The following is a 13,802-nucleotide window of genomic DNA, read 5'->3' on the forward strand; positions in this document are numbered from 1 at the left end:
GCAACTTAATTGATGTCTGTGTGTTGACAGTTTAGTAATTTATTGTATACTGGCATAATATTTGACATTAAGAGGTAACATTGGATGTTTTTCTGTGCACATTTACTGTATATATCCTTGTGTTTGTGTGTGTGTGTCTCTAGATGTATTAGCATCCATCCCCCAGGGGAAACACATAGAGGATCTCATCATTGAGTCATCTAAATTCCCCGCCGCCCAGCCACCTGATCCCAACAAACCCTCCAAGATTGAGACAGATTACTGGCCCTGCCCCCCCTCCCTGGCTGCAGTTGGTATGTCTCACACTATTAATCACAACTGTGAATAGTAATGAATAGGGTTGCAAAGCCACCGGTATTTTAACAAAGTAACTGTAATCTTCTGTAATTTTGCTAATTGACAGGTAATCTATGGTAATTTAGGTAATTTATACTTGAATAACTTTTAAAAAATGTATTCATATATAGTATAATTTTTGGGGAATATCTGTGTCCATATGGTCCATGAGTTTTTGGTGGATAGACCATATGGTTCAAGAGAAAATAGCCTAATTTAATGAAAAAAGCATCTAATCAATAATGGGATGATTTTTTATTAACTCTGCAACTCTTTCATGCATTTACTTTTTTTACATTTATTTTTTTTTACAAATGCCACCAGTTTGGTGCCAAAACATTTACAACAAAACACATTGAGGTAGTAAAATAAAACTGTAAAAAAATATATAAAAGACACTTCATGTTGAAACCTTCATATTAAACACCAATCGTATTCAATAAGTTGATGGTTTATATTTAGAATAATGTTTTACAGCTTTGTAATTCAGTTTTATATTTTTAAATAATTGTATTTTAAAATGTTATATACTTTACATGTGATAAGGTCAAAGATAATTACAGATGCCTGTGATAAGTACCCAAAAAGGTTTTATAAGATATGTCATCTTATAAAATTCCCCCAAATCTAGAAAATTACCAACATTTTGTTAGTTTACTGGCAAACTTTGAAAGTTTCCAGTAATATACTCTCCTTTTGCAACCCTAATAGTGAACGATTCCAGCCAGCAAGCACTTATAAAACATTGGTGGCTATGAGGCAGCACACCGTTGTAGGTACAGTAAACTGATATCGGACCAGTATCGCTAACCGTCATGGTGGCATGCCTCTAGCAACACAACAGCACACCGACCACCCTTAGCAGTTCCGCCAGTTGCACATGCTGCTCTTAGCCTGAAGTGTCGGCTACCGCTGTAAAGCTGATGGCTAAAATTGGCAGTGGGCTGCTAACATTGCCGACGCCGGGCCGCTGATGAGCTACTAAGCTTCAATGAGGAGGTATAGTTAGGGTTGGTAGTGGAGAGTAATAGAGTAATAGAGCTTAGTAGTACCAGGGTTTCCTCTAACACTTGCCTCCCCTCTACCACAGAGACAGAGTGGAGGAAGAAGGCTGAGTCCCGGAGGAGGGAGGAGGGAGAGAGGGATGAGGAGGACGATGAATATGACAATGGAGACCTGTCCGATGATATGTGGGGACTACGGCAACTGCAGAAGCAGGAGCTCAACAAAGTACGTAACAGGTTTTTTTTGTAACAAATTCTCCCAAATTTGGCTACTGAACACACCTAAGTGTTTTCTTAAGTGTAACTCAATGATAGTGGTTGCTTTGAAAACCTTTTGACATTCTATATATCTACCCTGCAGATTCAGTCGAACTTGGGAAAGATAATCTTGAAAGAGGAGCTGGATAAAGCTGTGCCCATCCGCAGGAAAACTCGCTCACTGCCTGACCGGACAGCAATGCACATGGGTAAGAGAGAGGCAGATTCACTATGTATCCGTGAAAGTATGTTTATCAACCTTTTATGTTCAAGAGACCAGGAAACTAAGGTCCTTCTTCCTCGAAGGACTACTTATATTAACAATTTAACTTGTTTGACCAACAAGCAACATCCCAGGTAACCGGTGCTAATCCCCAGTGCAGGGGTTGACTAACACTGTGTTAAATTGTGACCTTGTGAGTGTGGTGGAAACGAGAAAGAAACACAAAATCACACATAAGCTCCATTTAAAATTCTTTGTAGAAATGGTAAAGATTCCACACTTCCTCCACCTACAACATCGCTTGTGTATGGCACCCTATTCCCTACATTGTGTACTGCATTTGACCATGGGCCCTGGTCAAAAGTAGTGCACTATATGGGGAATAGTGTGGCATTAGGGACAAATCATCCACCCCCGACTTTGTCCTGCATCTTCTCTTCTCCGTGACAGCCTTTTATATTCTGTAAGTAAACATTGACATGCCAGACAGATTAGCCTAGCCTGTAAAAGCATATCGCTCATCCGCCTTCATAGCTAGTTTCTGACAATGTTCTAGGCACGTTAAATGAGAACATTGCAAGAACAATGTGTCCAGTTTTCTGTAGATCAGGAGAGTATTCCATCAAAGGACAGCCAAACATACACATATAGACATGTTCTCAGAACATAAGATATTCATGTTCTAGACACGTTTCATGGAATGTTGGCAAACACATTTGTGTCCAGTTTTTTGTGGGTTGGGAGAATATTCCATCAACATCCCACCTAACACACAGAACATGGTTTCCATATTCTCAGAGTATACAGTGCCTACAGAAAGTATTCACACCCCTTGACTTTTTCCACATTTTGTTGTGTTACAGCCTGAATTTAAAATTGATTTGTGTCACTGGCCAACACACAATATCCCATCATGTCAGTGTTTGTAGAAATTTGTAGAAATTAATACAAAAATGAAAAGTTGACATGTCTCGAGCCAATATGTCTTCAACCCCTTTGTTATGGCAAGCCTAAATAAGTTCAGGAGTAAAAAACAAGTCACATAACACTGTGTACCATAATAGTGTTTACATGATTTTTGAATGACTACCTCATCTCTACCCCACACATACGATTATCTGTATGGTCCCTCAGTTGAGCAGTCGAGCAGATTTACCAATGCCTTTCAAAGAAGGGCGCCTATTGGTAGATGGGTAATTTAAAAAGCAGAAATATGAGCATGGTGAACTTATTATTACACTTTGGATGGTGTATCAATACACCAAGTCATTACATAGATTCAGGTGTCCTTCCTAACTCAGTTGCCGGAGAGGAAGTAAACTGTTCAGGGATTTCACCATGAGTCCAATGGTGACTTTGAAACAGTTCGAGTTTAATGGCTGTGATAGGAGGAAACTGAGGATGGCTCACAAACATTGTAGTTACTCCACAATACTAACCTAAATGACAGAGAAAAGAAGGAAATCTGTAGTTTTTTCCCCCAAAAAACATCCTGTTTGCAATAAAGCACTAAAGTAAAACTGCAAAAGAATGTTCCAAAGAAATGTACTTTATGTCCTGAATACAAAGCATTATGTTTGGGTCAAACACAACACATCACTTGAGTACCACTCTTCATATTTTCAAGCATGGTGGTGGCTACTTCATGTTATGGGTATGCTTGTCATCGGCAAGGACTAAGGAATTTTTTTGGGGGGGGTCAAAGGAATTAGACTAGAGCTAACCACAGACAAAATCCTAGAGGGAAAAACCTGGTTCAGTCTGCTTTCTAACAGACACTGGGAGACAATTTCCCCTTTCAGCAGGACAGTAACCTAAAACACAAGGCCAAATATACACTGGAGTTACTTACCAAGACGACATATAATGTTCCTGAGGGGCCTAGTTACAGTTTTGACTTAAATCGGCTTGAAAATCTATGGCAAGACTTGAAAATTATCAACAAGGAACTGTACATAGCTTGAAGAATTTAAAAAAGAGTAATGTGCAAATATTGTAAGATCCAGACTTACCCCAAAAGACTGTAATCGCTGTCAACGGTGATTCTAATATGTATTGACTCAGGGGTGTGAACACTTGTGTAAATTAGATATCTGCATTACATTTTCAATACATTTGCAAAAATGTCCAAAAAAACGACACAACATACACTTAGTATTACTTTCTTAGCTACAGTATACATATCTCCCTGGCATATTACATAATTTATGCAGCAGCATACGATACATTTTTGGACTCACCTTGTTGTGCTGTGCTCACTTGAACAGGAAGGTGGCACGGCGGTCCTTTGTGAGCAAATTTTGTCGTCAAAGTCTGGTATTCTCTGGATTTACGGTGCTTCAAATCAACTTGGAACTCGGGAAAAAAACAAGGTTGAATCATGATGATGTCATTGATCCTCAGGTCGTAGCACTAGAAAGAGGCCGGATTTACAATTCCGAGTTGGATGATCATTCAAAACGTATTTTCCCAGTCGGAGCTCGTTTATTCCAGACTTCCCAGTCGTCTTCAACTCACTGAAGTCAAGTTTTCCCAGTTCCGAGTTAACAGTTGTTTTGAGCGCGGCACAAATCATGCTTCATTGACAGCATGGCCAATATTTATAATTTTAAACTTGGAAAAGAGACCCTTAATCCCAGATTTGGGACCACACAGCCATTCCACTGAATATCAGGCAAGTGATTGCTTTGTAATCCTAGCAGTTAGCCAATGTCACTGATTCCTTCCAAACCACTCATTGTTGAATTTGCGATTTCCAACTTCTTGTGTAATGTTTATGTCCAATGGCCGATGAGCACCGATACGTTTTATCTATAATTTCTATTCATTATTTCTCGCCATATGACAAGGATTAAAAAGGAATTGCCAGTAGATTGTCTACTTGATTCATGATGATGACTGCTAGCTAAGATTTTGAAAGTATAATGTTGACATGATCAGTCCAATCAAAGCTACTGTACATATAACGTGATTTGACATAATTTCATCTGTGGCTAATGACCTTGAGCTTTGGATGAGCACTTCTAATGTAACTCTATGGTAGCACCCAAGGGGCTAGAATTTTGTACCTCTACCCATAGACTTGGCGGTGACATAGTGTCGTCATGACTGACAGAACACTGAGCCAATCACGGCGTGACACTCTGTATTTTCTGCTGGCTTTCCCCACCACCACAGAATGCACTGAGCTAGGCTACATTTTGGAGCTGCCTTAATCAAGAAAACAAAAAAAGAGACCATGTTTGTATGCAGCTTTATTAACTCAATGATACATTGTTTGCAAACTGATATGTGACACTTATTAATGGTAAAATAACATGCAAAACAGGCAAGCCCCGTCTTGTTTTGAAAACAAGAGGTCACCACTGTTCAGGTGTATCATTAAAACAGGTTAATTTGCCCCAGACAACGATACAGAAAGTCCTTAAATTGTGGAAACAAGTCAATCAAATCAATAATTGACAGAGACATGGTGGTGTAGGAGGAAAATGCTGTAAACCAAGAGGTTGAGTTCAAATCCCAGGTGAGAACATGTTGAATAATAATTACTATATTAATGAACATACACAATGTTGTCGAAGTGTGTCAAATATGTACATTTGAAACACTGTGTGTATGAGTATCCCTGAACTTGCCAACAGACAAAAACAGCTGTGATTGGATTAGTGGTTCACCAATTAGGGGCTTGGCAACAGTGACATGGGGGTGCTTCTTTGGGACCTTCAAGCTGCGTCCTGACAACTGATACACAGAAATGTTCTTGCAACGTTCCCATGAAATGTGTCTAGAACATTAATATCTTAACAACCATATTCTGTGTATGTTTGGTGGGATGTTGATGGAATATTCTCCTAACCCTTAGAAAACTGGACACAGGAATGTTCTTGCAACGTTCTCATGGAACATGTCTAGAAAATATATATCTAATATTGTGAGAACATGGCAACCAATGTCCTGTGTATGTTTGGTGGGACATTTGGTGGGACACATGAATGTTCTTGCCACGTCCCATAAAACGCATCTAGGACATTAATGTTGTACAGTATATTCTGTGAACATTGTAACCATGTTCTAGATAAGTTCTGCTTGACATTAAGGGAATGTTCTCCTAACTTTAACACCAAAACATGCTAAAAAAAGGTTCTCAGAAGGATTTTGCTAATATAGATACAATGTTCCCCTAACTAACGGAAAACTGGAGACTTAAACATTAGAGGGAACATTAAGTTGTTAGCTGGGTATATTTTGGCCGAAGCGTTTGATACAGTAGATCATTCAAGGAATATTGGTGTCTCTGAGGGGTCTTCGGGCCTGGTTTGCTAACTACCTCTCTCAAAGAGTATAAAGTATAAAGTCAGAAAATCTGCTGTCTCAGCCACTGCCTGTCACCAAGGGGGTACCCCAAGGCTCAATCGTAGGCCCCACACTCTTTTCAATTTACATCAACAACATAGCTCAGCCAGTAGGAAGCTCTCTCATCCATTTATATGCAGATGATACAGTCTTATACTCAGCTGGCCCCTCCCCGGATTTTGTGTTAAATGCTCTACAACAAAGCTTTCTTTAGTGTCCAACAAGCTTTCTCTACCCTTAACTTTGTTCTGAACACCTCCAAAACAAAGGTCATGTGGTTTGGTAAGAAGAATGCCCCTCTCCCCACAGGTGTGATTACTACCTCTGAGGTGTTTAGAGCTTGAGGTCACCTCGTACAAGTACTTGGGAGTATGGCTAGACGGTACACTGTCCTTCTCTCAGCACATATCAAAGCAGCAGGCTAAAGTTAAATCTAGACTTGGTTTCCTCTATCGTAATCGCTCCTCTTTCACCCCAGCTGCCAAACTAACCCTGACCATCCTACCCATGCTAGATTACGGAGACATAATTTATAGGTCAGCAGGTAAGGGTGCTCTCGAGCGGCTAGATGTTCTTTACCATTCGGCCATCAGATTTGCCACCAATGCTCCTTATAGGACACATCACTGCACTCTATACTCCTCTGTAAAACTGGTCATCTCTGTTCACCCGTCGCAAGACCCACTGGTTGATGCTTATTTATAAAACCCCACTCTTAGGCCTCATTCCCCCCTATCTGAGATATCTACTGCAGCCCTCATCCTTCTGTCAGTCACATTCTGTTAAAGGTCCCCAAATCACACACATCACTGGGTCGCTCGTCTTTTCAGTTGGCTGCAGGTAGCGACTGGAACGAGCTGCAACAAACACTCAAACTGGACAGTTTTATCACAATCTCTTCATTCAAAACTCAATCATGGACACGCTTACTGACAATTGTGACTGTTTTGCGTGATGTATTGTTGTCTCTACCTTCTTGCCCTTTGCAGTTGTCTGTACCCATTAATGTGTGTAACATGTTTTGTGCTGCTACCATGTTGTGTTGCTACTATGTTGTGTTGCTACCATGCTGTGCTGTCATGTGTTGCTGCCTTGCTATTATGTTGTTGTCTTAGGTCTCTCTTTATGTAGTGTTCTCTCTCTTGTCGTGATGTGTGTTTTGTCCTATATGTATAATTGTCTTTTTGAAATGTTTTATTTTTTTAATCCCAGCCCCCGTCCCCGCAGGAGGTCTTTTGCCTTTTGGTAGACCGTCATTGTAAATAAGAATTTGTTCTTAAATGACTTGCCTAGTTAAATAAAGGTTAAATAAATAAATAAAAACATATTCCTCAGTGCTTGGAGTAGGGTGAAGTTGCCCCTAGATGCTGATCTTGGATCAGTTTTGCATTTAGCCCTCAAGGTTAAGGTTAGGATGGTGGAGGGAAGCTGATTCTAGATCTGTACATAGGGGAAACTTTACCCCGGGGCCTCTCAAGTGGCCAAGTGAAGATATGGGTTGTATAAAATACAGTATTCAATATCATCGCTCCTTGATTACACAATGCAGTGCCTATGATATTGATAGACATACATGTGATCTACATTCCTAGGGTCATCCTCCAATGCCTCCAAAAACATACATTTCCGAGCAACCAGTAGGAGTGGTCAGACCAGGGTGAGTAGAGGGTGCAAAGCATCTGGGACAGTTTTCACAAAGTGTCTCAGAGTAGGAATAACTGATCTAGGGTCAGGTCCCCACTCTCCATACATTATTTCATTATGATTTAAAATACAAAACTGATCAGCACTATTGTGAGACACTGAACACCTGCCAGGGCCCGGTTTCACAAAAGCATGTTAAGGCTATGTTCATCGTTTGAACCTCCGTAGGAGCATTGTTAGATCTCCAAGCTGTTTCTTAAAACCATCATTACTAAAGTTGCTTTTGAAAACACTTGTTATTTAATGGCTGCCTCAGACCACTTTTGGAACAGCTTAGTATGTTGTTAGATGCTTTTTTGCCCTTCCGCATCACTTTATACACAGAAGATCTCCGCTAAACACAAAATCTTTGTCTTTCTGTGATCTCCAATAACTTCAGAATGAATATGACTGTGACTACAAATACGAAGTGGCCCATTTCTTTGCATAACAAGCGAAAGATATAAAGACGGTGAAAACCGAGATGACTGTATTAAAAGATACATCCAATAGACCTATATTTTCAAATGATATTGAAATCAATTTCATGTTAATTCAATGTAGTTTTATTTTGCTAATTGTATGCTACTGTCTGTAATTTTTGCCTAAATATATTTCATGATGATATTGTGCCAAATCTTGATTTAGTGCATTATTATAGGGTAATCATTAGAATAAGCCACCTCAATGTTCGTAGCCATAGGAGATAATATCTCTCTAGGAGCTGATCCGTTGGCAGTGTTGTGGAATACTTCTAATGTTAAGTTAAGATTGGAAAGGGAGAACGCTGATCTGAGAGCACTGCTTCCTTTCTTTCGATCCTATCGGTATCGACACAGGCCTCAACGATGCACAAATATTCTCTCTGCGTGGTCTTATGGGAAACGGATGCTACATCTTTGGCCATTGTAGGAAAAATGCATTGTTAAAACACTCGTAAACCTATGTTCCATCTCTGTCGGGAAACCGGGCCCTGGACATTATATCGCTGCTGACTGAAGTTCATAGCATTATTCTAAATTGACTAACACCAAAACCAGTGTTTCTCACAGCACTTCTAATGGTTTGTTCCATTCTGCGTGTAGCTCCAGTCTGCCGACTTCACCCAATCTGACAGTGACAAAGGAGGACCAGGTAAGGCCTGGTGGTTCAATATGATTGGTTGACTTCCTATACTGTTACAATATCAGAACCCAACCAGTCATACAGATGTCGGATCTTAGTATGACCCACCTAGTCACAGGAGGAAAATAATCCTGCAGAAGGAGAATTTGAATGAATATTTAGAGTCGCCGCCAGAGAGCAGCTGGAAGCGGTGTTTGTAGGCTAAACAATAACTTAGACTATAAGTCCACTGGGAGTCCGTTCAAGTAGTGTGGTGGAATTATTGTAATCAAAAGGAGACTTTTAGATTTCTTCAAAACAATCCAACTTTATTATTTAATTACTGCAGTAATGGAGCTGGTTGGTAATCACCCCTGGAGGTGATTACTGAGAACTCAATGAGCTTGTTTGAGCCACAGCATCCTCCTTCAGTCTACATGACACACAACAGATGTATGGAATGGGTCACAAGGTTAAGATTTGTATGAAAGATACTTGTAATTCACAGCAGACAGTATATCCTGTAAAAACAGTTCTCATTGTGTAGAGACCTGTGTCTGGCCCCCAAACTCCATACTTGAGCCATCTCTCCCTGGTACCATATAGAACAGAAACATTAACTCATGCTCTGGAATGCTGTATCCCCAAAGACATCTTAAATCTCCTGTCAGTGTTATCTCCCAGAGGCCCACTTTCAGTTCACACACACAATATAGTTATAAGAACCCTCTATTATGTTGCATAAAACAACCATTTGATGCAATAAAAGCATTATCATAATCTTGTAATTTCCACCATATTAGCCAATGTAGGCTAGGTGCAGGCTACAGCGCGTCTCGTGAATTCTTATGTGGATGATAATAAAATGACATATTTGTAGGGGTAGATGTATTTTTAGTAAAGGGAAATAGGCAGAATAGGCAGAATAAATTGTTGGTTGCCTCAGTGCCTGTGTGCAGTTGCAGCCGCTGACCCTGGCACACATATGCCAGAGTCAGCATGGGTTTGAATCTGGCCCACTGCCCTTTACATTTTTGGAGGAACTAGTACTTTTCTAGTTACTCACTGCAGGCTTTACTTGTGCTCAAGTAATTTAGGAAGGAAGTTACTTTTAACTAAATTACATTTTACCAAATCACTTCAGTTACATAGATTTATATTATTATATCGTCGCTGTCAGATGAAAACCTTGTAACTCCAAATTTGGTGATTTTCATATTTTTACATTAATTCGTGTGATTGGTTCCCCTTTACGTCTCTGTATGAACATTCACGCCTCTTGAGAAATGAAATGTATGTAATATAGCTTTTCATCAAAATTATTAAGTTCATTGGCTCTCAAAGTTGTCCGTCAAATCCCGTATCTCCACCACAGCTCTTGAAGTGAAGCGCAGGTCTTAAGGATATTTTGGATACTCCTGAGGATATTTTTGATCGTAGGTTCAGAGGTAAGTTGCACTTTAATTACCTTCTGCCTTTGTAATATTATATGTTTCTCAGATATAATTCTGCTGTTGAAATTGTGTTTTGAGGGTGAGTGCAAATCAAATGGCTAGGTACTGTAACTAACTAGCTAGCTAGTTCACTTTGGGTAACCCAGAATCTGACTAAGTTGAATCTCCTGTTTTTAGCTCCCCATATGATCTCTGCTTGTTGGCTCACTAGCCATTTGTCATTGGCATAAAGAGTGAACATATTAATCAGATGTGTGTGGCAATAGCTAACTAGCGATCACATTAGGTTGCCACTAGATAATCTGTCTAAGCTAGCTGCAGTGTCAACCATGCAGCTAGCTAACGTTAGCTAGATCATCCGGTCAGTGCAGCACAGCATCTGTTACGGAGTCTAGTTGATAGGTAATCGACTAGCCGGACTGTTCCCCGGACTCCAGTTGTAGGGATTTGTACAATGCACAAACAAGGCTATTGAACCTGACATTGTTGTCTGTCTTTATTCCTTTATCTAACATATCATACTGAAACATGGTATCAGAAGTGGCTCGGAAAACACACGTTTGTTATTTTTGTAGCTAAGTACAGTATAGGCGCAGTTACGTTCCATATGCGAACACACGCCGTTTCCTACTCACAACACTGATCAACTCGTTGTTAGCTGGCTAGCTAGCATCACTACCTACGTCGATGACTGAAGGCAAAGAAATCTCATATTCCATTGCTATGGCAGCGAACATTCCGCCACCAAATCCCATGGTTCTCACAGGGGACTGGAATACTAATTGGGACAACTTCAGGGATGAATTTGAGGACTATGCGCTGGCGACCGGTCTACATGAGAAACCCAACGAGGTACAAGCTGCAACTCTGAGGAGTTTAATGGGCAGCGAATGCAGGCATATCTACCGGCACAATCTCACCCTCACAGCACGACAACAGTGTGATGCAAAGGCTATATTGGATGCATTGGAGAATTACTTCAAACCCGCCAGAAACGTAATTTATGAGCGGTTCCTTTTCGGAAGCTGTAAACAGGAAGAGGGTGAGTCAGTACACAACTTTGTAACCCGTTTGAGAGAGAAATCCGCCACTTGTGAATACGGGGGATTGAAAGATGAATTGATTCGTGACAAAATAGTGCTGGGAATTGCAAATGAGGATACACGCCGGCGTCTACTGAGAGAGAGAGACTTAACATTAGTAACTGCCATTGAAATGTGCCGCACTGCTGAAGTCACTGACATGAGAATGAGAGCAATGGAAATCGAAACCCCACGCTCCGACGTTGATACCGTTCACGCTGTTGCTAGGCAGACATTCAGACTAAACCAATCGAGGCAGAGCAATTCACCACGAACGGTGAACACAGAGAGCCCCGTAGCATGTAAATACTGTGGGAATACACACACACGTGGCAAAGAGCACTGCCCTGCCTACGGAAAACCATGCAGAGCTTGTGGAACTAATAATCATTTTGCAAAAGTGTGTCTCAAAAGCAAAAGAAGGGTGAGTGAGGGCAAGATTCACTGTGTTGATGTCACTCAATGTTCAGAGCTGAAAAGTGAAAGTGACATTTACATGCATGAATCCATTGGGGCTGTACACTCAAGAGGGAAGAAATGGTTTGTGACACTACGATTACACAACAAGCAACAACAATGTCAACTGGATTCTGGTGCTACATGCAACGTAATGAGCTACAAAGACTAAATCAATCTGGCACCTGACACACATCTATTGCCCAGCGATACTAGACTAAAGCTCTACTCAGGAGAGCTAATGAGCTCTATGGGCACCTTTGAGACCGAATGTGTTATTCGGGGACGCAAACACAAGCTGGAGTTTGAGATTGTAAAAACCAGTCAACATCCTCTCCTCTCAGGCTCTACATGCGAACGCCTGGGACTGATGCAGTTCACGGTACCAAATGACCTGCACATTGTGGATCATGTCCAGCATGGACCCCTGTCCAAAGAACAACTACTCAGCAGATATGACGATGTATTCAACATGCCCGTTGAATCTGTGCCTGGGGAGGTACACTTTGAAGTGGATGAGAGCATCAGTCCAGTGTGCTCCTCGCAATGTTCCCATTGCAATGAAAGTGGCTGTGAAGGCCCAGCTGGACAAGTATGAGGCCGATGGCCACATGACATCTGTGACTGAACCAACTGACTGGATCAGCAATATGGTCATAGTGAAAAAAACAGAGAAGCTGAGGGTCTGCATCGACCCAAAGCATCTGAACCAAGCACTGAAACGATCCCACTACATCATGCCGACACTAGAGGATGTCCTCTATAAGCTTCCCAAGGCCAGGATTTTCACCTTGGTGGATGCCCGAGATGCATTCCTTCAATGCAAGCTGGATGAAGAAAGCAGCCTCATGACTACCTTCTGGACCCTCTGGGGTCGGAAACGCTGGCTCAAGCTCCCGTTTGGTGTCTCAGTGGCGCCTGAGATATACCAACGTAAGCAGCACGAGTTACTGGCTGGGCTCAAGGGCATTGAACCCATCGCCGATGATGTCCTGATCGTAGGCTGTGGTGACACAGACGAAGAAGCAGTACGCGACCACGATGTGAAGCTCCTGGCACTGATGGAGCGCTGCCGATCAGTTAAGCTTCGCCTTGGCCTGAAGAAGCTGCAGTTCAAGGTGAAAGACGTCCACTTCCATGGCCACATTCTCTCGGCAAAAGGCCTGAAGCCGGACCCAGACAAGGTCAGAGCGATCCTCGACATGCCAAACCCGTCTGATGCAAAAGGAGTACAGCGTCTCATCGGCTTTGCAAACTATCTTGCAAAGTTCATGCCACACCTATCAGCAGTCTGTGAGCCTCTGCGCCGGTTGCTGGACAAAGACACACCATGGCACTGGCTACCCAAGCACGAGGCCGCAGTGCAGGAGATGAAATCTCTGGCTTCATCCATGCCAGTGTTGCGCTACTACGACATCATGAAGCCTGTCACAATCCAGAGCGACTCCAGCCAAAGGGGACTTGGATGCTGCCTTATGCAGGAAGGCCAGCCCGTTGTGTTTGCCTCGAGAGCGCTCACCCCCACCGAACAAAACTATGCACAAATTGAGAAAGAGTGCCTCAGCATCGTCTTCTCCTGCCAGCGATTCCATCACTACTTATATGGGCGAGCCCTGGTCATCGCTGAAACTGACCACAAACCACTCATTGCCATATTCAGTAAACCTCTCCTCAACGCGCCCAAGAGGCTTCAAAGCATGCTCCTGACTCTGCAAAACTACAGCCTGAAGGTCATTTACAAGCCAGGACCAGAGATGTACATCAGCGACACACTGAGCAGGGCAACAACACAATGTACAGGCAGAGGCACTGTCTATCAGCGGCAGGCCATCTGTTCGCTACAGCAGGA

At 41.9% G+C, this 13,802-nt stretch overlaps 1 protein-coding gene across 5 annotated transcripts in view; it reads left to right on the forward strand.

The window, feature by feature from the left end:
• The window catches only part of LOC115111991 (dematin), a 294,338-nt gene that overhangs the window by 270,012 nt on the left and 10,524 nt on the right, over window positions 1–13,802 (forward strand). For 4 of the 5 annotated variants that reach the window (XM_065011780.1, XM_065011778.1, XM_065011779.1 and 1 more), the window contains 5 exons: window positions 144–293; window positions 1,427–1,566; window positions 1,702–1,807; window positions 7,767–7,831; window positions 8,943–8,991. In XM_065011780.1, the coding sequence (XP_064867852.1) occupies window positions 144–293; window positions 1,427–1,566; window positions 1,702–1,807; window positions 7,767–7,831; window positions 8,943–8,991 (510 nt within the window). Of the gene's footprint in view, window positions 1–143; window positions 294–1,426; window positions 1,567–1,701; window positions 1,808–7,766; window positions 7,832–8,942; window positions 8,992–10,336; window positions 10,410–13,802 lie in introns of all 5 variants that reach the window. The other variant, XM_029638609.2, reaches the window with a different exon arrangement.

This window comes from Oncorhynchus nerka, linkage group LG27, assembly GCF_034236695.1.
Source record: "Oncorhynchus nerka isolate Pitt River linkage group LG27, Oner_Uvic_2.0, whole genome shotgun sequence".
Classification (NCBI taxonomy): Eukaryota; Metazoa; Chordata; class Actinopteri; order Salmoniformes; family Salmonidae; genus Oncorhynchus; species Oncorhynchus nerka.